Source organism: Cryptomeria japonica, chromosome 3 (genome assembly GCF_030272615.1).
Source record: "Cryptomeria japonica chromosome 3, Sugi_1.0, whole genome shotgun sequence".
NCBI lineage: Eukaryota > Viridiplantae > Streptophyta > Pinopsida > Cupressales > Cupressaceae > Cryptomeria > Cryptomeria japonica.
In genome coordinates, this window is record NC_081407.1 from 194,219,638 (window position 1) to 194,242,262 (window position 22,625).

Here is a 22,625-nt window from a genome sequence, read left to right on the forward strand (position 1 = left end):
ACCACAATCATCGGTGCTTGCGAAACTGATGAATTCAAATCTCACCACAGACTGCATAGAATCTAGAAAGAGTCTACGAAGGGCTGCGTTGTACCCAATAGCAACTTCATGATATCTATATGGGGCAACTCTAGTGCTACTCTTATTAAGGACCGCCCGACTATAGTACTTGGGGCTCAATGCAAAGGCAAGGAGATGCAAAGTGGTAGTCATTTTGTTCCATCTCTCCATGATTTTTTGTAGTTCCTTGAAGAATGTTTCTTGAGGATCTTGCTCTTTCTCATTTATGATTTTTTTCATATCCTCAATCATGGAGTCAATGCCATCACATACCTCACCCAAGCAAGGCCTATCCATGTCATTATATCAGATCATGCTCAATATTGGCTTAGTAAATTTCAGGAGGTACTCAACACGATCTAACCAAGAGTCATCTAGTATCATTGCCTTCATAGCAGCTGCCCTTGTACTACTAGATTGCCTCCATATGCTCCAATTAGCACTGGTTACCATTCTAGACAATGCCTCTTTAACCTTCACAAGATGTCTCAAAACAATAGTGTTGGAGGCAAAACAGGTCTTAGCAACCTATTTCAAAATCAAAACAATAATAAATTAAAATTAAAAACTTAGAAAGTTTACTAAACTAAAGTCTAAAACATATTTAAACTGTAAATAATTTAACTTACCTTCAAGAGCTCCAATCTCGAGAATTGTCTAAATATGGTTTGTGACATATGGTGGTTCATGATGAACATTTGGATCTCCTGGGCATCACCATACATTTGTTTGATCCACTCAACTTTATTGCCATTTTTTTGAGCATTAGGTTGAGTGAGTGGACAGCACAAGGCGTCCAAAAAAATGTGTTTATAGCGCTCCTCACCCAATAACCTGGCAGCCCTACTATTTTTGCATTGTTTGTTATCACTTGAACAACATTTTGAGGGCCAACTTGCTCAATGGCTTGGAAAAGAATGTTTGCAATGAATGGACCATCCTTCACTTGCCCTTCACAATCCACTGCTGTCAAAAACATTGCACCTGTCATGGACACTACAATAACATTGACCAAAGGGCTATTTCTTGCATCTTTCCATCCATCTGATACTAGGACACAGCTGTTTCAATCCATGAATCTCTGATGGGCTTCAAGGAATCCTCTACATGTTTCACCTCTTTTTCCAATAAAATGGTGCACAACTTCTCATAACTCGGGCCCTTGAACTCCCTTGGAGCCTCATTAATTGATCTCACCATTTTTCGCCAACATAGTGAGCAAACAACATTAAATGCCAATCCATTTGCATAGATGCATCTAGCTATGTCTTGCTGGGCAATGTCTCTAGCCTCATTGGTAAATGACATTTCCAAGGCACCCTTTGCTCTCTTATTTGTCACCGGTTCTTGAGAAAGATGCAAGAATGGATGACCCTCTATAGGTTGTTCATTGGAAGCTGAAGCCATAGAGGCCTTTGCTGCTTTTTTACTTCTAGACCTTTCCAAAGGATGAACAACTGCATTCCCAACTGCTTCATCTGCTTGTCTTTGCTCTTCAATATATTTTAGTACAATAGAGTTTGCAAGAAGGGTTTTAGTTGGAGGTTGCCTTGGAACTCTTGGCTTGCCTGGACAAAACTTGATGCCTTTCTGAGGGATAAAGCACAAATGTGCTTTCACTCTACTATAAGATCTTTTATATTCCTCTTTGCAATGGCCGCAAATCCAAAGGAAACCTCCCCCACTTGGTAGTTGCTGAACCATTTCCACATATTTCCATAGTGGAGAGCCTGGGTTTGTTTTGAACTGAGAGTTCCTAGTGCTAGAAGCACTTGCCATTCTATGAATCTATAAACAACATAGAAAGCCACAAACCAAAATGAAGAATAAAAATAAAACTAGAGAATTCATTTCATTTTGTAAACAAATGCAAAGAAAAATTAAAAAACAAAGAAAATCAACAAAAATCTACCTCTTTCGTTGAAATCTTCCTCTTCAATGTCTTTGAGGAGTTCTCAACACTTGCAACCATGTAGGAATAGCTCACAAACCATTTTAGAGCATGCAACAATCACCCTTAAACACTCCTTGAGCAATGGCAAGTGAACAAGAAAGTTTAGCAATGCAGCCAAGAAGTTTTCTTTTTCATTCACAAATGCACAAATGAGATATGTTTTGCCTTTTGGCCTTTTAAGTGGTCTATTTTAGGGTTGGAGGGTAGAGTTGACCAAAATAGGCAAAAAACAAAAATGAAAAAAAATTAAAGTGTCAAATCACCAAAATTCGCTTGAAATTTGCCAAAATTTGCCTCGGGTCCTTCTTAGCAAACCCACAAGGCAAAATCAGGACCCTTGACGAATTTGCAGCGAATCTGGTCCGAACCAGAATTCAGATAGAACCGAACCGGGACCTTGCAATTTTCCAGAAGAATTTGGCAACTTAGCTTATGATGAGTTTTCTACTCAACATGACTTGATCCTTGGTGGGCTTATTTAGAACCATTCAATTTCACTAGTATCTGAAGGGCCCATTGATGATGTAGAAACATGCTGGGATTCAAGAAAAAATTGATTTTCACATACTTATGAAGGTTGGTGTGCTTGCAAAAGCCTTCATTCAAACTTGGTGAAGGTTGGTGTGCTCGCAATAGCCTTCATTCGGGCTTGGTGACAAGGGCTCTGCCCCTTGACCTTGCCCCCGATTGTGATAGGGAACATATTAGGGGCAACACCTCTTGTGGGGGCACTGGACCTATGCATTGTGAGGGGTTTTGTCCCTTGATCCCATTGGGGGTGCTACTTCTAGACCCCCATGAGGGGCATTGCCTCTTGACCCTGGTGCGGACGCTGCCCCTAGACCCTCGCAAGAGGCACTACCTTCAACCCTCGGCTAGACTCATTTGATACATTTTGTAATTGTAATTTGCATAAGTTTATATTTTTAAAGAAACTTAAGTATTTTTCAAGTTGTTGATTCTTCTTGAAATTAGAATTTTTCCAATTAACTTACTAAGTATGCTAACTATGGGTAGGATAGACTTTTTTGGGAGGCAACAAGAGGTGATAGTTTTGAACTATTCCAATGCTTAGTTGGGTAGGATATAGTTTTTCTAAGGTGTAAGTAGAGGTGATAGTATTAAACTTTTGTCTTTCAAGATGATAGTAGGCTACTCTACTTTCATCTATGATTAAAGAATCCTTTAGTTGCAATTAAGAAAAGTAGAGCCACCTTGATTTTTGAGGTTTTGATGCAAAGTTCAGTAACCAACTTTAGAACTTTGAACCTTGACTTTGACTAAGTCTAAATAATATGGAAGATGGACATTCTCATCTACCAATCCATAGTAGGATTCAAAGATTTTCACTCTATTTCTTCAAAAAAAAAATTCTGTTATTCTTTGACTTTGGAGTGTATGAAATCAGCAAACTCATTTGTGATTACACCTTCCAAATCAGGATAAGGGAAGAACCTAGCAAAAGCTAGTTTGCACCCTTTAGTGACATAAATCTTTGCATGGTGCTATCCTTGCGGGTAAAAAAAGGAATTCAAGACAATAGTATTTTGGAGTCAATGCAAAGCCAAGAAGATGTAGTGGAATGGTCATTTTATTGCATTGCTAGACATAAATTGTTTGCACTTGTTTGAAGAAAATTTCTTTAGGATCTCACTCTTTTTATTTATGATGGTTTTCATCTTCTCAATCATTCAATCGATGCTATAATACTTGTCCCAAACATGGCTTATTCATGTCAATATAATGTATCATACTTAGAGTGAACTCAGTGGAACTAAGAATATATTTCACACGATCCCACCAAGTGTAATCTAGGATCATTTGCTTAACATTTTTTGCCTTGTCATTGTTGAATTGCCTCCATAGTTACCAAAGGTGGTTGATGTTCGTGCTGGAAAGTGCCTCCCAAACCTTCACAAGTCATCTCAAGATGATTTTGTTTGAGAAAAATTGGGTCTCAACAAAACCTATAAAAAAATAAAAAATAAAAAATAAAGTAAAGAATAAAACATAATTAAGTCAAAAAATAAATAAATTAACAAAGTGAAACAAAAAATTGTATTGTTTCATTTACCTTCACTAGCCCCAATTTCAAGAATGGTTTGGATATGCCCTACAACATGTGGTAGTAGGTGGTGAATATTTGGATCTCTTTGGTCTTAGCATACATCTATTTGGTCCAATCAATTTTGTTGCCCATTTTTTGTAGCATAAGCTTGAGTGAGTTGATAGCAAAAGGTGTCCAAAAGATGTGTGAATGACGTGCTTCAACTAATGTTATAGCCACTCTATATTTTTTTGCATTAACCATTATAATGTGGACACAATGAGTAGCCCTAGTGGCTTCTATGAGGATGTTAGTAATAATTGTGCATCCTTCATTTGTCACTCACAATCCACGACTTTCAAAAACATTGCCCCTTTAGAAGACACTACAATCACATTGGTCATGGGCTGATTTTTGGCATTTTTCTCATTAGAAATGATGGACATGCTATCTTGATCCATAAAGTACCTTTTCAATAGATAGCAGCACACTTTAAATAGAAAATCACACTTCCATAATTGTTTATGCTTTGGACTTTCTACTGCAGTCTTGCTGTACGATGAGTCTATTATTTCTCTTGAGAGAGTCTCTTTTGAGTAGCTAAATATGACTGTAAAACTGTTAATACTTCCATTCTGAAACTGTTAATACTTTCATTCTGAGTAAAATTCCTTCGGTAAGGTCATCTTGCTGATTATTCACTTGAATAAAAGTCACAATCACAAGAGAATTATAGTGTCTAAAAGTAGAGCCAGAGAAAACCTAATTTTTTTTCTTGACATTTGCAGGTGAACATCTATCACATCAGGTGTCTCCCCAAACACCTAAAACTGAGAGTAAAACAACGGAAACATCATCTTTATTTGTAGCCCCTCCAAGGAACCTTGGTGTTGGAGGAAAGGCTTCAGAACAACCAAAACGGACTCCAGTTTCTGAGAAGGAAATAGAAGCAATATTGGTAATTTATGCTCTCCTATTCACTTCTGAGTTTGAAATGAATAATTTCTTTGTTTGGTTATTATTTCAATAAACAATCTGATAGGTTGTATTGGTAATGTGGAAGTATCAATATAGCACTTCTTGTGTATCTATCACTGCTAAACACCATAATATTTTTTGCTTTCTAAAAATAGTAGAAGTGCATAAGACTAATTCAGGCATTGCCAATAAAGCTGAACAAGGATGCAAGGTCTATATGTTAGGTGACTTTTCCGCTTCGGCAACCATTGAAAGCAATTTAAGGCATTCTTGAAATAGGAATACTGCAGGGATTCTTCATGCCATAATTATAAGATATTGAGCATCACTGTAGAATTATTATATCTTGGCTTTTAGATTTCTTATTTTTTTCATCATTTCAATGCTAAGTCAAAAACAAATACTTTAAGGGATTGGTTCTACAAACTGTATCATTGACTTAGTGCTTAATATGCCTCATGATGTAGCATGCATACTATACTGCTCACATAAATTTCTCAAAATAGGCATAATTCTTCACTGACTGGAAGCCACTAAAGTCTTTTCTAATGAAACCATTATTTTGTAGCTTTGTTGTGGCTATTCTTGATGCCTGAATGTGTCCAAGAATAATTCTCATTGTCTGTCACTTAATCTATATCGTAACATTCAAAGAAACCTTTAACTTTAAGCATGGAAGATGAGAAGCCTTTTTATGTCACACACTCACAGAGATATTTACACGTGAATCACAAAGTTCAGTGCAATTATCTATGGCAGAATTTTCATATTGCATTTGTTATTTCTTACTATTGTGCATACAAGGGTATTGATTAAGGGTGATAGTATTCTACCATATAAAATTAGTTTGCACGAGTCTCTATGGGACATCTCTTTCAATCCAGAAGTCTTTGTGGAATATCATGTATTCTTTAGAGTTTAATTGATTGTTCGTCCAAATTCTTATTTATTAGGAAGGAGATTGATAAATAATTTTTTGAGATGAGACGTGTGTTGCTTTCCAATTTTCATCACCTTGTTCATGGTCTTATCATCCTTACTAGCATCTAAATTAGATAAAAACTGTTCACATGGCTTGAGATTCCTCATGTAGTGGTTCTTGTTAATTTTAAGCAATCATATGTTAATGTGACCAATTAAATATAATCAGACTGTGAATAAACAGTAATAGTAATAAAACACAAGACACAAGATACCAATACCCTGGGAAAACCTCCCTCTTGGAGGTAAAAAGCCCAGCCTTAAATATGATATGTATTATCTCAATTGTAGGCAATTACAATATAGCACACTTATCTCAGATTGCTGTCCAAACAGCAAGTTGACAAGGTAATGAAGGATGCAGCCCTAATCAACAGTAGATGACCAAAAGAGAGGATCAGCAGCAGATGACTACAATAGGCTGGAGTAGAATTGCAGAAGATCTTGACAACTTCACCCAACAATATCCTTGACTGAATTCGCACAAGTGAAGAGTTCGCTAAAATGTAGGAGAGCAGATTGCATTTCTAATAATGATGTGTAAATGACTTCATCTTGAAGTGGATTATATATCATCCTTTTGGCGCTAAACATTTTCAAGTCGGCTTGCAAGATAATTAATTAATATTATACATTTTCCTACGTTAGGTGTTAGGTCCAGCCCAATAGTCATTGAATTGCCTTTCCACGTTACAATTGAGCCCAGCCCAATAACATATTTAATTGTTTCCCACGTTACATTTGGGTCCAGCCCAATATCAAATTAATTGAGTATTAATTGAGATAATACATATGAATTTTAATTGTCATTTGACAACATTAAAATTCGATAATCAGGTATCCGAACTTAGCTAACATTTTTAACACTCCCTCTTGGCTAGGGAGGATAACTGCCACATGTCATGATCCATTCATGACTTTCATCTTGCATTGCCCGCAAGACTGAATGTATAAGCATCATAGAGTATACCTGCAGTAAAACACATAAATATCATGAACTCATTTCATGATGTCCATTTTGCATTGCCCGCAGAGGATGGACCCACCTTGCATTGCCCGCAGAGGGTGGAAGAGGTCTTACGCCTTCTCCCAGAGAAGGACACATTGTCATCTTGCATTGCCCGCAGAGGGTGACTCCACCTTGCATTGCCCGCAGAGGGCGGAAGATGCAAAACTGAATTGCATCACTAAGATTGAAACTCCCTCTCAATCAATGTTGTGTTCTCCACCATTCCAAGCTTCTCTTTGAAGTACTCAAACTTCACTCGAGCTAGAGGCTTGGTGAGAACATCAGAAACCTGTTCATCAGTGCTGATATATTTCATCTGGATGGCACCTCTTTGTGCCATATCAAAAATATAGTGATAATGAGTTTCCACATGTTTTGACCTGTCATGAAACATGGGATTGTTAGACATTTTAATACAACTTTGATTATCACAATAAATAACAGGGATTCACAAGGTTGTCCAAACAACCCAGCAAGAAGCTTGTGAAGCCAAACTGCTTCTCTAGTTGTCACACTTGAGGCAATGTATTTAGCTTCTATAGTACTTAATGCAACAGAGGACTATTTCCTACTGGCCCAAGAGATCATAGCGGAACCCAAGCTGAAACAGATTCCTGAAGTGCTTTTCCTGTCAGTAACACTTCCAGCCCAATCAGAGTCAGAGTAGCCTTCCAAATTGATTACTGTGTTGATCGGATACTTCAACCCATAGCCAATTGTTCCACACAAGTATATCAGGATGTGCTTGGCTGCCACCAAGTGAACATGCTTTGGCTGGTTCATGAATTGGCTAAGTGCACTCATTGCATAGTAGATATCTGGTCTAGTGTTGACTAGATACATCAAGGATTCAATCAACTGCCTGTACTCTGAAGGATCTGCAAAATCAGAGTTAGCTGCAGAAATACTCAACTTCTTCAAGTTAGTTTTCATAGGAGTAGACATAGGTTTACAATCCATCATGCCAAATCTTTTCAATATATCAATATTATATTTACCTTGACTTAGAATAATTTCATTAGGTCTTTGCCACACTTCTAACCCTAGAAAGTAATGCATTAGACCTAGATCCTTCATTTCGAATTTAGTAGCTAATTCTTTCTTACACCTAATGATGAGACTATCTTCACCAGTTAGAAATAAATCATCAACATATAAAACCAGAATTAACATTTCACCATTAAATAATTTAAAGTAAATGTTAGGGTCAGCATCATTCTTATAAAATCCTAAACTAACTAAGTACTTATCACTTCTTTCATACCAAGCTCTAGGAGCTTGCTTGAGGCCGTAGAGAGCTTTCTTCAATCTGCACACATGAGTCTCTCTATTATGAATCTCATAACCTTCAGGTTGTTCAATATAGACTTCTTCCTCAATAACACCATTAAGGAAGGCAGTTTTTACATCCATTTGATGTAATTTCCAACCTTTGGCTGCAGTAATAGCTATAATAGTTCTAATAGAAGTATATCTAGCAACAAGAGCAAATATTTCTTCATAATCTATGCCTTCCTTCTGAGAAAAACCACGAGCTACAAATCTAGCTTTATATTTCTCTATACTACCATCAACAACATGTTTAATTTTAAACAACCATTTGGAAGAAACAACAGACTTACCTTTAGGTGTAGGCACAACATCCCAGACATCATTCTTGATGATGGATTGATACTCTTCGTCCATAGCTAACTTCCATGCTTGCTGGTTCATAGCTTCTTCTATGCTGGATGGTTCAGCCTCAATGGTGTTGCACATCATTGCAACATAGTTAGGGAGCTTCCGAGGTCTCTTACTTTCTTTGAAAGTGCCACTAGGAGCTGCAAACTTTTCTGCATCTTGAATTGTGCTTCTAACCCAAAGGGGTCTTTTCTTGCTAACTGCAATATCTCTAGGTCCATCAGTTGGAACTAGGGGCTCAAGACGATCATCATGCACAATAGGTTCAGGAGGTTCAATAGGCTCCCTCTGAATCTCAGGGTTAGTATCAATATCCATATCTTGATTATCATTAACTTCTTTATCATTATCAATAAGAGAACCTTTAGATTTCTTGAAAGCAATATTTTCTTCAAAGGTGACATCCCTACTTACCTAAATGTACCTTTGACCAGGAATGCATATGCAAAATGCCTTGGAAGATTCACTATATCCAACAAGGATACCTTTCTTCCCGGAAGGCTATAACTTAGTCCTCTTTTCCTTTGGCACATGAACATAGACAGGACTTCCAAAGATCCTTAGGTGGTTGATATCTGGTTTAACTCCTGCGAAAGCTTCCTCGGGAGTTATGTTCTTTAGGACACGGTGATGACATCTATTCTAAATGTACACAACAGTCTTGGATGCTTCAGCCCATAGGATGATCTTTAGGTCTTGATCGTGAATCATAGCTTTGGCAGCTTCAACAATGGTTCTATTCTTTTGTTCAGCTACACCATTTTGTCGAGGATTGTAGGGAACGCAGAACTCCCTCTTAATTCTTGTTTCTGCACACTTGAGGTGTATTCACCTCCATTGTCAGATCTTAACACTTTAATCCTTTTACCAAACATATTTTCAGCTAGAGCTTTAAATTCTTTAAACCTACATAACACTTCATCAGATTCTTTAGATTTTAGAAAGTAAATCCAAGTCTTTCTAGAAAAATCATCTATAAATGTAACATAGTATAGAAATCCGCTAGGTGAAGGAACATACATAGGTCCACATAGATCAGAATGAACAAGTGCTAGTTTTTCTTTAGCTCTACTTTCACTTTTATGAAATGGACTTTTAGTGTTCTTACCTAATGCACAACCTTTGCAAGCATCATCATGAGATTGATTAAGTTTAGGCATACTTTTAACCATCCTTTCAAGTGAAGGAAGTGCCTGATAGTGAAGATGACCGAGCCTTCTATGCCATAGCTTGCTAGATTCAGGAGCTTCATGAATGAGTGCTCGAATAGGGTTAGTTGAAAGCTTATACAAACTATCATATCTATTTCCAGTAACACGAGTAGATTTAATACTAGATTTCTTAGGCCATGCAAGTATTTACCCTTAGAAAATGCTATTTGATAACCTTTATCTTCTAGGGCAGAAATAGAAATTAAATTCCTCTTAATTCCAGGGACAAATAAAATATCTCTAAGATGCAAGGACATACCAGATTCTAAATTTAAAGAAGTACTACCAAAGCCTCTTATCGAATACTGTGCATCATCACCAATTACCACATGAAGATTGGACTCTTTCTCTATCAAGTCTGAGAGATGCTCTCGATATCCCGTGATGTGTCTAGATGCACCACTATCGATCAACCAAGTGTTGCCATCGGTTGGCACATTGCTGGACAAGGCAGAAATGAAGAGATAGTCTTCATTATCCTCTAAGTTTGCAACTTCATTCAGGTTGGCCTCCCCTTGCATGGGTAAATTCTGACATTCTTTGGCATAATGTCCAGACTTGTCGCATCTGAAGCAACGGACATGTGAAAGATCCCTTGGCTTCTTCCTTGAATCGAAAGCTGGAGGTTTGAAGTCTCTATCTCTTTTGAAGTTGTTCTTCTTCCAACGGCCTCCCTTCCTTCTAACATGTTGAGATGCAAGCACATGTTGATCTCCTCCATGAGAGCCTTTATGCATTTCTCTGGCAGCTAGATGTGACTCCTCTTGAATGCAATCTGACCGGAGGCGATCGAAGGAAGGGAATTCAGCTCTTCCACTTATGCTTTGAATGAAGGGATCCCAAGAGTCAGGAAGACCATTCAATGCAATCATGACAATATCCTTGTCCACAACCTCGCTTCCAATGGCACTGAGTTGGTCCTTCAATTCTGAAATCTTCATGAAGAAGGACATGACTGAATCTCCTTTGCACATTTTGACTTGAAGAAGTTGCTGCCTCAGTGTGAGTGTCTGGCTGATGTTGTTGATCTCATATATCCCTTCTAGATGTTTGAACATCTCTCGGGTTGTCTTCAATTTGGAGATGACTGGAACAAGATGATCCTTCACGGAATCAATAAGAAACTTCTTTGCTTTGAGAGCATTCTTCTTGAATTGCTTTAGCTCTTCCAGATCCGAAGGTTCAGTCAGATCCATATCTTCCACAAACTGTAACAACTCTAATTCTTTAAGAGCAAGGAGGACATGAACCTTCCATGATGTGAAATTGAGGGCACCTTCAAGTCTCTCCTCTACTTTCAGACCTGTAACCATCTTGCAAAAACTAAAACAGCAAACTGAAAGTGAAGGGCAACTAATAATCTGATTATTTAAATGAACCTAAAGCTTTGATACCATGTTAATTTTAAGCAATCAAATGTTAATCTAACCAATTAAATATAATCAGACTGTGAATAAACAATAATAGTAATAAAACACAAGACACAAGACACCAATACCCTGGGAAAACCTCCCTCTTGGAGGTGAAAAACCCAGCCTTAAATATGATATGTATTATCTCAATTGTAGGCAATTACAATATAGCACACTTATCTCAGATTGCTGTCCAAATAGAAAGTTGACAAGGTAATGAAGGATGTAGCCCTAATCAACAGTAGATGACCAAAAGAGAGGATCAACAGCAGATGACTACAATAGGCTGGAGAAGAATTGTAGAAGATCTTGACAACTTCGCCCAACAATATCCTTGACTGAATTCGCACAAGTGAAGAGTTCGCTAAAATGTAGGAGAGCAGATTGCATTTCTAATAATGATGTGTAAATGACTTCATCTTGAAGTGGATTATATATCATCCTTTTGGTGCTAAACATCCTCAAGTCGGCTTGCAAGATGATCAATTAATATTATACATTTTCCCACGTTAGGTATTGGGTCCAGCCCAATAGTCATTGAATTGCCTTTCCACATTACAATTGAGCCCAGCCCAATAACATAGTTAATTGTTTCTCATGTTACATTTGGGTCCAACCCAATATCAAATTAATTGAGTATTAATTGAGATAATACATTTGAATTTTAATTGTCATTTGACAACATTAAAATTCGATAATCAGGTATCTGAACTTAGCTAACATTTTCAACAGTTCTGATTTGTTGATAAAACCTGAAGGTGAAACAAATTATTATATTCTAGATACAATGCATAGTTGAAGACCCCTCTCTCTCTCTCACATGTAATGAATTTTGGCATTTGGTATTCTGATGCTTTGTTTAGAATGAAATAGAGCTGTATAGAATATTGAGTGTGCCACTCTCAACCATATTTATCATTTTCACATATCAATAGCTCCATTTATAGAATTTATTTAGAAGATTTTTGTCACACGTTAGATACATAATGACCTTGATTCTAGTTGTCTCCTTCCTTCTTGTTGTTAGAGGAAGGCTTGTATTGAAGCATAACCCAGTTCCTACGATACGAACTCAGAAACAATGAAACTTTTAAATAGAATCTTGGCTAGATTTCTAGGGGAAATACATCTGAAGAGTTCCTATCTGTTCTTGTTATCATCCTTATGTGGCATTAAGATCTGTGGTGAACCTGCATATAGCTGATATTTTGCTTCAAATAATACATAGTTATTGATTTGGAAAGGAGAAACTGCATTTTATAAAGAAACTTTTTAATGAAGGATATGCAATTCAGTTAAATTTCAACATGCCAATTAACAATTTTTAACAAAAAAACAATCAGTGGGAAGCCACAACCAATATATGCCATGAAGAATATTATGGAGGATACTCTCAATCCCTTCTCATCTTTGGCAATGGTATATTTCAACTTTTAATACAAACAAAATTCTGGACAGAAGGACCGCTAATTCTTTTTAAACCCTGCCAGATCTGATGGCATATGCACATGCAAGTAGTATCATAGTTTGTGTAAGGAAATGAGGGTTTAACAATCATTTGGAGTGTGTTTGTTGGGGATTTTCTGAAACAGTTTGAACTTTCAGAGACTGATTGATTGGTAGAACTTTTCCTAACCAAATGAGTTGATGAACTTTCATTAGATTGGGAGACATTTGCAAAATTTGAAGAATGTTCCCTAGTATTTACAACTAATGACTTATATCATAGGTTTTTGATCCAATATCAGGGACAAACTGCACATGCATGAGATTCAGACTATTCAAGATGCAGTGCACAAAGCTTTAATTGCTGAACAGAGATCAACATGGCAACTAAAATTCATCCTTTCCAGCCTAATAATGTATAAAATTGACTAGCAAAAACTTAAACCACTGCGACCTTGCTCAACTAATTTTGTACTAAAATAAGGACAGGAAAGATAAAAAGGAAATTCAAACGACAGCAAGTTCAAAATTTCATGTTAGGAAAAGAGATTCCAAATAAAACTTGCATAGAAGATGATTTTGATCAACTTTTTCAGGCCACTCTTTGCAACCCATTATCAGGATAATTAATTTCCTGAAATGTCTACTGAAATCATCTTCTACATGGGTTTTCTCTGGAGTCTCTCTTAATGATTAATATGGGTTGCTGAGCCTTGATTTCTTTTAAATTTAATGTTTCTAAAGCTGCGTGCTGTAATGGAAGTAACAATGATGTGAACAGTGGTGATAATATGAATACAAATGGTTATGATTCTACTAGCAATTAACTGGCTCAGGAAAAAGTTAACCCAAAAGTACCATTACTCTCTGTAACAGGAATCATCTAACTTCAGGTCTTTGAAAAATTAAGGTTATATAAAAATTAATAAAGTAATAGTTTGCATTGATTTTGGCAAAACTGACTTTTTTAATGAAAAATCATTTGGCCTGTAGTAGTCTATCCTTAAACATTTGATGATTCAATGATGCAAGAATAAAATAATGGTCCTCATTGATTCTTGAAACACTTACAATTTATTGATATGTCACAACTTGGATGTTTGGATTATTTATTTATCTTGCTAAATATTTATATGTCATTGTACTTAACAATCCTATGTTACCAAAAGTTGTCACGGCAAATGTCACAATGTCAAATTATCCGTAGGATCAAACCGTTTAGAAAACCTTTTATGCTTATGTTCTGGGGTTAGTTGATATAGTTTAGAACGTTGATTAGTTTTTATAGTTGAATACATTCTTAGTGTATATTTGAAGCCATTTCATCAATTTTAATTGGTTGGAAATACATATATAACAGTTTAAAACCCTCACTGGCCAATTGGTATGCTATTGAAGCAATTGTAGAGAAGGAAGGTGGGAATAAAACATGGATGAAAAAGTCACCAAGTTATCACAGAACATGTGAGTTGTCTTTTGAAATGATTTGCTCATGTGTATGTTCTAGCAAGTCCATTTTGGAGACTTGTTACGTGGACTTGCCAGACATGGTAACATGTGTCGACAGGAAAAACACACTCAAAATGCCATAAAAATGTGCAATTTTCCTATTTAAAATTGTGTCTGACCCTCCAACTTTTCTCACAATGTATTTGCAACTTTATTTGAGTGATCAAATGAGTTTGGAGGCGATTCAAGGAGTGAAATGCTGCAATTTTTTGGGTCCTAGCTTGTTTTTTATTTTTCCCATGCATTTCCAGAACAAATGTTTTATTTGTGTTTACTCATGTTTGCAAATAATTCAAAACAGTTTTCATTTTATTTGACTCTTTTAATTTTGTTTCTTAAATGAAAATGCAGTATATATTATTAGTGTAGGTTTTATAAATTTACAGTATTAAAAAATGCTGACTGCTTCAATTTTTAATTCTATTTATGTAATGCCATTTGAATTAAGGTTGTTATTTAGGGTTCGCAATGCTCTTTTAAAAAAAATTAAATGCTGTTTTTGTATAAAAAATGCTGCATTAAAATGTATTTTTTTGTATTTAATAGTGCAAGGTTTGCACTTAGCATACAATGGCATCAAAAAGTTGAAACCGACTTTTTGGACGAAAGGACATTGCTTAGAAGCATGGAATAGTAGGCTTGACTGTGAGGACTGCTATAATCTATAAATGTCTTGTGACATGTGGTGGTTGGTGATGAACATTTGGATCTCCTCAACCTCTACATACAACTCTTTGATCCAATCTTTTGTATAATAAGATTCAAAGAGTGGACCACACAAGGTGTCCAAAAGATGTGTGAATAGCATTCCTCAACCAACAAGTCCAAAAGACGTGTGAATAGCATTCCTCAACCAACAACTTGACAACTTTGCATTCTTTGTGTTGTTTGTTATGACTTGAACAATGTTATGGGATCCCACATCCTCGATGGTTCTGATGAGAAAAATAGTTATAAATTGGCTTTCACTTGCTCCTCACAATTTACAACTCTCAACAACATTGCTCCTTTAGGGTACACTACTTCGACATTAATCAACAGTTGATTTTTAGCATCTTTCCACCCATTGAAAACAATGGACACCCTTGCCATGACCCGTGAATCTTGTATGGGCTTCAATGAATTTTCTATGAGCTTGACCTCTTTTTTCAATAAGGAGCCACACACCTCATAACTTATGTCCTTGTACCCTTTGGGAGCATCATTACTTTTTCTCATCATTTCTTGTCAGGATGGTGAGCGAACAACATTGAAAGGCAATCCATTTTCTTAAATACATATTGCTGTGTGTTGATCGACAATGTCTCGAGAATCTTTTTTTAAATGCAGTTTCTAAAGGTCCCTTTGGTCTTTTGTTTGTAGTGGGTTCTTCACTTTTAGGAGTGGCCAAAAATGGGTAGCATCATTTGGATTAGATTGGGGCACAAGGAGCATTCTCTTTGGTCTTCTTTTTTGCTAAGGGATGATTTGCTCCACGGTTTGCTAATTCATTTGCTTGCTCTTGTTCTTTAATATATGATATCTCACTTGTTCTGATGGCACATGAATACCATTCTTTCTAGGGCAATTGTTGAAGCCTTGTCCAGGTATTCCACACAAATGAACTTTCACCTTGAATATTTAACTTCATATCCTCGGCAAATCCAAATATATCTCCCACTACTTGGAATTGGTTGTATCATATAAACATACTTCCATAGATTAGAACTTGGATATGTTTTAAATTTAGGTTCAGTTATGAAGTTAGAACTGGCTACCATTGTAATTCCCATGACAAGAAATTTTATAAACATCACATTCAAAACAAATAAAATTTTAAATTTTGATACATTCATGGAAGAATGAAAGAAAATAAAAAATAAAGCAAAGAGTATGTTTCATGTTTGTTAAACAAAAATGGAGAAAAAAAATGAAGAAAACTTAACTCTGCGCAAAATTATTCTTCTATGATCTTTTTGGCAGCCAATGGACACTTGCAAATATGTAGGAATGGCAATACAATCATTGTAAAACCTTGAAAGATCAATCTTCGGCTCCCTTTGTTGATTCAATGGGCAGAAATGATATTTGTTTTTCACAATATAAATGAGCAAAAATGAACCTGTTTTGGTGTTTGAAATGTTTTAGAAGTGACTTTTTGGGTTTTAAATCTGTTTTAGGCTGCCCAAGACAAAATCAAATCATGAAAAATTTTTAAAAAGAGAAAAAAAAATTACAAAAGGTGCAGGGGACTGATGGATTCACCATGTGTTCACATAGTTTCCCCAGATCCTTCTTGAGTTCACTTGAGATATGAACCCAACACCACAATCTTGAATCTTGCCCAAATCCACAAGTGGATCCGACTGGATCATGGATCCAGTTCAAATTGGATCCAGATCTGGCCAGTTTGCTGGTGGATCTGGTAACATAGCCAAAAGCTTGTCTTGGTTATTAGAGGCATCATTTCCTTAAGGTTCATTTGGTTTGTTTTTAATTGAAGCCTCCATTGTTTGTTTTGAAGCCTAGAATATCAAAAGTAATTAAAGAGCTACAAAATATTTTGTCTCTCTTTTCGTGCTCTCACTATATTTGAGTGAACCTTACTACTATGCTCTTGCCTTACAAGTCACAACTACCACCATTTCTCCCTTCGAGTATTGCTGACTTGTTTATTCTTCTCCTTTGAAGTAATTTTAATTGGATATGTTTAAATTGCTATGGCTTTGCTGTTTGATCTTCTTTAGAAGCACAGGCTCATTTGGAATTTGGCTTAACCCCTTCAATTTGCACTGGCTTTGGTTGTGAACCATAGGACAAGGTCAAGTAAGATGCCCATTCTTGTGACATTATGCTTTTGAATGGGTTATTTTTATGATCAATAGGTTCTTTCCTCCAAGTTCTAGAAGAGTTCTGGGCGAAGAGAGGCTTCTCTAGATCGATGTTGATGTAGATATGGGTCTAATGTCAAACATTAGGCTGCATAGTTAACTTGGAATCAATTATGAACTCTCTAATTACCTTTCTTATTTTGCTTAGAAAAAACTTAAATATATTTTAGGGAGTAAAAGCAGTTTTACCTAAACTAGAATGGTACTTGGGAACTCATTTGTTGGACTAAAGTCAGTGATTTCAAGAACAGACCAGATTTGCTATAGAACAATAGAACACATTGGACAGTGTTTTTGCATCCTTTGAGGAGTTGATTGCCTTGAAATCTTGCACAGTATTGACATAGTTAAAATATTAATATGTCTCCTGGATTTCCATTTCAAATGCATCCAGCTTATCAAGATTTTGGGCCTGGGTATGCTCCTATAAGCCAGAAAATCAAGGATTTTTTTTAATGTTTCAATCTCTGTTCTATTTCATGCACTCAGGAATGGGCTCCTTGAGGATTTTCTATTTTCAATAAACAACCATTAGCCATTCTTGTTGAACTATTGGTTGAGCACTGTTTTCTGAGAATGATGAATTTGTTGTAGTAATTTGTCTCTGGATGGTTGAGGACCATCTGGTATTACAGCTGTTTAAAAAGAATGAATCGAGGGCATGGCCTCTCTAAACTAGCATTTGGTGAAAAAATGTATAAACTTAATTCTAGACAATATCTGAAGAATTTGGGAGAAACTTCAGGTTGCTGAAGGAAATATGAACATAAGATTGGAGTGATAGGTTCAGATTGTAAGATTGGGAAAATTTTAATCAAAGCAGAAGCAGAGTGAAGATTCGAAACAGCAAGGAGAATAATGGAAAAAACATCACCAAACATAACTGCAGCTATGTAATTATAAAATACTGGGAATTGGACTTGAGTTCTCATGCATGAAAGATCATTAGGAGGGACAGACTGCTTGAGAAATCCATATCTTGCGAATCAGACATTATTGACTCTTTTGTATATTCACTTTTAAATAAGTTCAGAATGTAAGAAAGGGAAAATTTTAATCAAAGCAGAAGCAGAGTGAAGATTCAAAACAGCAAGGAAAACAAGGGAAAAAACATCACCAAACAAAACTGCAGCTATCTAATTATAAAATACTGGGAATTGGACTTGAGTTCTCATGCATGCTTGAGAAATCCATATCTTGCGTATCAGACATTATCGACTCCTTTGTATATTCACTTTTAATGATAGTTAAAGTTCTGATCTTTGTAATCCTTTACACATGCTAGAGGTGTATTGGCCTCATTGAGTATCTTTGTTCGACATATGAGGCTACATTAAGGTAATTGATGCTAGTCTGTGGGAGCCTGCCCTTGTATGTTTATCAAGAGAAAATCTTGATCGTATTACAAATTCAAGCAATAAGCTTACGAATTCGAGACCAATGACTACTATATAAGGTAATATTGCTGTGCTTTCCATTGAATAACGAGTTCCTCAATGACAAGTTTTATATTGCACCTTGCCTTTTTACCTTTTATGCCTCTTAACTATCTATTTGAGTAGGTAGATTTTCCTGAAGTTGTAAGCAATTGTATAGAAACTGAAGTGGGCCAATTAAATTGTGATATTGTAGTCTTATTTATCAGCACGTGCATCTGGATTTTGCTATACAATTACTAATTATTGTGACACTAAATTTAGATAACAATCTGATTCAAAATAGTACATGTTATGTAAAGCTGGCCTGGAAAACACTTTCTTTGCTAACTAGTATTGTTCACTTTGTTTACTTTGTCTCACACAAAAATCTCACAAATATTTTTCGGGTTGCAAAGTAGTCTTACTGGTGGTTTGAAACTTTGATGTTTATGACATAGATAATGCTCAATAAATTTGGGCGAAATTGCTATTCTATATTTTAGTGAGAATTCTGCTATTTATACATGACTGAAGGCTATTTAAATTGTCCCGTAAAAATTCGATTTTTTCTCTACCCATAATGACAATTTGATGAATCGTATGATATGTTTCTTGTATCTTACTCTTTGCTTGGACAAGCAAAGATTTTGTTTTTGCGGTCTCCATTCTTGATGTGAATATGGAATGGATTAAACTTTACACTCCATGGTTTACAGTCCTTATGATATCTGTTTGGGGTCATGTTTATGCAGTTGGGTGGATGCATTTGATGATAGAATGGAGCATCAAGAAGCATAATGGACATGGCATCTTGCCATATTCTTTCCATTTTGGAAACTTATCTTCTTTGGCATTGGGAATTTTATGGATTGCCCGGTGTGACATTTCATTTGAATACCAGTATACACTTTGAATAAAAAATAAGCTTTCACCTATCAGAAAACATTTTTATAACGACGAAGTAAATGACAATGATATTTCATTTTGTTTGCAAAAAAATGTTTTTAACTGATTCATTACTTGTAATTGGATAATGGGTTACAACATTTTTGTTAGTTGAGCATTGTAACTTAACCAAATTGTCCATCATTGTCAGTAGATGACAGCCAGTTTGAGATGGTTTCGGTAGCTGATATTTTACTTAATATGGAACCTGGGCATTTCCTCCCATCACTGTTTTCTATTTTTTCACTTATTTACACTTATCTGTGATGTCTTCTATCGGCATGCATCATGATTCCAATGGGAGTTTAACACCATCTTAAAAGTTGATCTGTATGTTTACTATATATTAAAGACAAATCTTATACTAATTTGCATTGTAAAGAAAATTTAGGTGAATTTCTTTCTGTGGTCAACAATGTGAGCTGAATTCGTCTCTGTAAATCTAGTGTAATTCACATTTAAATCTAAATGTAATGTGAAGTTATGAATATTGGGATGAACATGATTTTGTGTTTAGGTTTGGGTTTTGTGAAAGGAACACATTACAACTGACATTTAATTACGCAAACCTTTTATGCTGTTGGTAACTCCATCAATTACTTTCATCAGCAAACTTCGAATTTGATGCTTTTGTTAGATGTCACGGTTCTTCATCCATGCTTCATGTGTTTTAGGTCTATTTTATTGCAGAATTTAGTGGCAAGATGTAGTTAAATCTTCAACAATTGTTTTGCACATGACCAGCCTGCATGGGAAGAGTAGATGCTAGGTTGATGATTTTGCTGCACTAGTATTGCAATTGAACAAAGAATGGCTCTCACGAAAATATACATCAAAGCTGTGTTATTCCTATAAGCTGCATTAGTCATGGATAATATACATGATTAACACAAGTCTTTAATAGTAAAACTTAAATTGGAACATAATTTTAATCCCTGTATGGTTCTTTAAATGGATTGTGCTACTTAAGTGGAACGTTATATACTCTGCTTTCGGGGACTGAATGCTAGCAGAATTTAGTAAACTACTCTGGACAGAGGACTTTTCCTTTCCCTTTATATTGTGAACACTAGATGCCGAACTAAGCGTAGTTATCGATATCTATTCTCTTAGGTGAAAGTGTTACCTATACAAAGTATTCCAAGGTCAACAACTGCTGTATGGACCCTTTCCGAGGCCGTTCATTCCCCCGCATTTGTGTTTTCCCTTGTATATGGTCTATTGATATTATTATGATTTTTTTATATTAATTATATGTAGTCTATAGATACTTTATTTATAACTAGACTTTTTCCTATTTAATAATATTGCTTATATTGTTTATATAATTGAATCACTTTATAGTTAGATTTTTCAATTATAAATTATGTTCAACTATTTGCATTTGTTTTTATTGTATATTCTATATGATTTTTATTGTTTTCATTTTGTCTTTGTTTATATTTACTGTCTTTGAACTTTGAACTTTGTGCAACCTGTTTACCTTCCACCCCTTTTTTAAATTTGCAGTGGTCTACAATTCATCCATTTTTCTCCTACAACTTTCTCTCATCCTGATGATTGATCAAAGAGTGATTCGAAACGTTGATGCAAGCAAATCATATGTAGTTGAATCCAAAAACATTACGCATTAAAAACAATTATATTATCGTATATAAGAATTGCCATCTAACAAATAGGTGGATAATCATTTTTAAAATTAAAGAACATATTTGAACAAATGGATGGTTTAGATTCTTTTAAAAAGATTGGTGATTAAATCTATAACTTATTAGCTATTGTGTTCATAAGGGGGAATGTCTATTTGCATGATAAATATCAAAATTATTATAATTAAATTTTTAAATGAAGATCCTTTTACCTTGTATGCCATACTTAGTACATTGTCCATGTTGGAAACTAAAATAGACGCTGCCATCGTACCTTCTACTATTGATGATAAATTAATGGTGGTTTATTTTATAAATGGAGGTCTCTCAACATAATAAATATCACAATAATTATGTTCTGAGATTAAAAAAATCCCTTCTGTCTTTGGACACCCTTAGCACATTATCTATATTGGATTTAGAATAAATACTTTCATTTGAGCTTTTGAGAATTATAGGAGCCTCCATGATAGAAGAGAAAGCAGCAGTGTAATGTGACAGTTACAATGACAAATTAACAAATAAAAAACATTGAATTCCAAACAGTTAACCGAAGTCAAAACTTTACCATTTGTCATCTCTAACCTACTCAGAGACACTAGACATGAGCACCACTTGTAGGATCCATTCCCTAGCTGACGCAGGTAAAAAACCTAAAACCTTACCAAGCTGGGAAAATTGTAGCCAACAAGAAAATAGTTTTGATTTAATCAATTGAGTTCAACACAAAACAAAATACTTTGCTAGGAACACCAAGATGTCTAATTTTATTGCAATTGTCAGGATATCATTACAAATTTAAAACCTTCCACTCTACTTTGTTCAACTCTTTGAACAAAACAAACCAAAATTTCAAAATCTATTATGCCTCTTTACAACCACATCTGAAAACAAAAATCCTCAAAAGCTTCCTGAGGAATTTTTCCAAACTTAAGATGCTCTTCAAACTTATTCTCTCACGCATTTGCTGGCAACACACATTCTTCCTCTTCTGTTTTGCAATGCAAGCACAATTGAGGTGCTCCTTTATGCAGTTCTTTACTTTTTATTTCCTCTGCTTCTCTGCAGGCGTCTCTCTCCCTTCCAAGCCACACATTTTTCCTTAATCTCTTACACACCGTAATTCATTTGTTTTTGTTTTCTTATTTGAGACTTTTCCACACCCTTTTCATCTTCTTCCTCTGTCACATTCTTTATTTGGCATTGTCTGCTCACAAATTGTATTCATTTTGTGCGTTGTTTTTATTCTATTTTCTGCCACGCATCGTTTCTTTCTACTCTACCCCCTTGTTATCTTTCCCTGTAGTTATTGGTGATGTCTTCTGTTCTCTTCCCTTAAATTTGTAACTCATTACATCTCTTTTTTCTTTGTTTGTCTTTCTACAAGTTCATAAGAGATTTCTCTCCTCCTTTACCTGTGCGGTTCTATTTTCCTTTGACATGCAATCTCTCACCA

At 35.5% G+C, this 22,625-nt stretch overlaps 1 protein-coding gene across 1 annotated transcript in view; it reads left to right on the plus strand.

The window, feature by feature from the left end:
- The window catches only part of LOC131035065 (uncharacterized), a 41,201-nt gene extending 21,456 nt beyond the window's left edge, over positions 1-19,745 (plus strand). The window contains exons 2-3 of the mRNA XM_057966686.2: positions 4,850-5,019; positions 19,328-19,745. Of these exons, the coding sequence (XP_057822669.1) occupies positions 4,850-5,019; positions 19,328-19,345 (188 nt within the window). The 3' untranslated portion in view covers positions 19,346-19,745. The remainder of the gene's footprint in view (positions 1-4,849; positions 5,020-19,327) is intronic.
- The last annotated feature ends 2,880 nt before the right edge of the window (positions 19,746-22,625 follow it).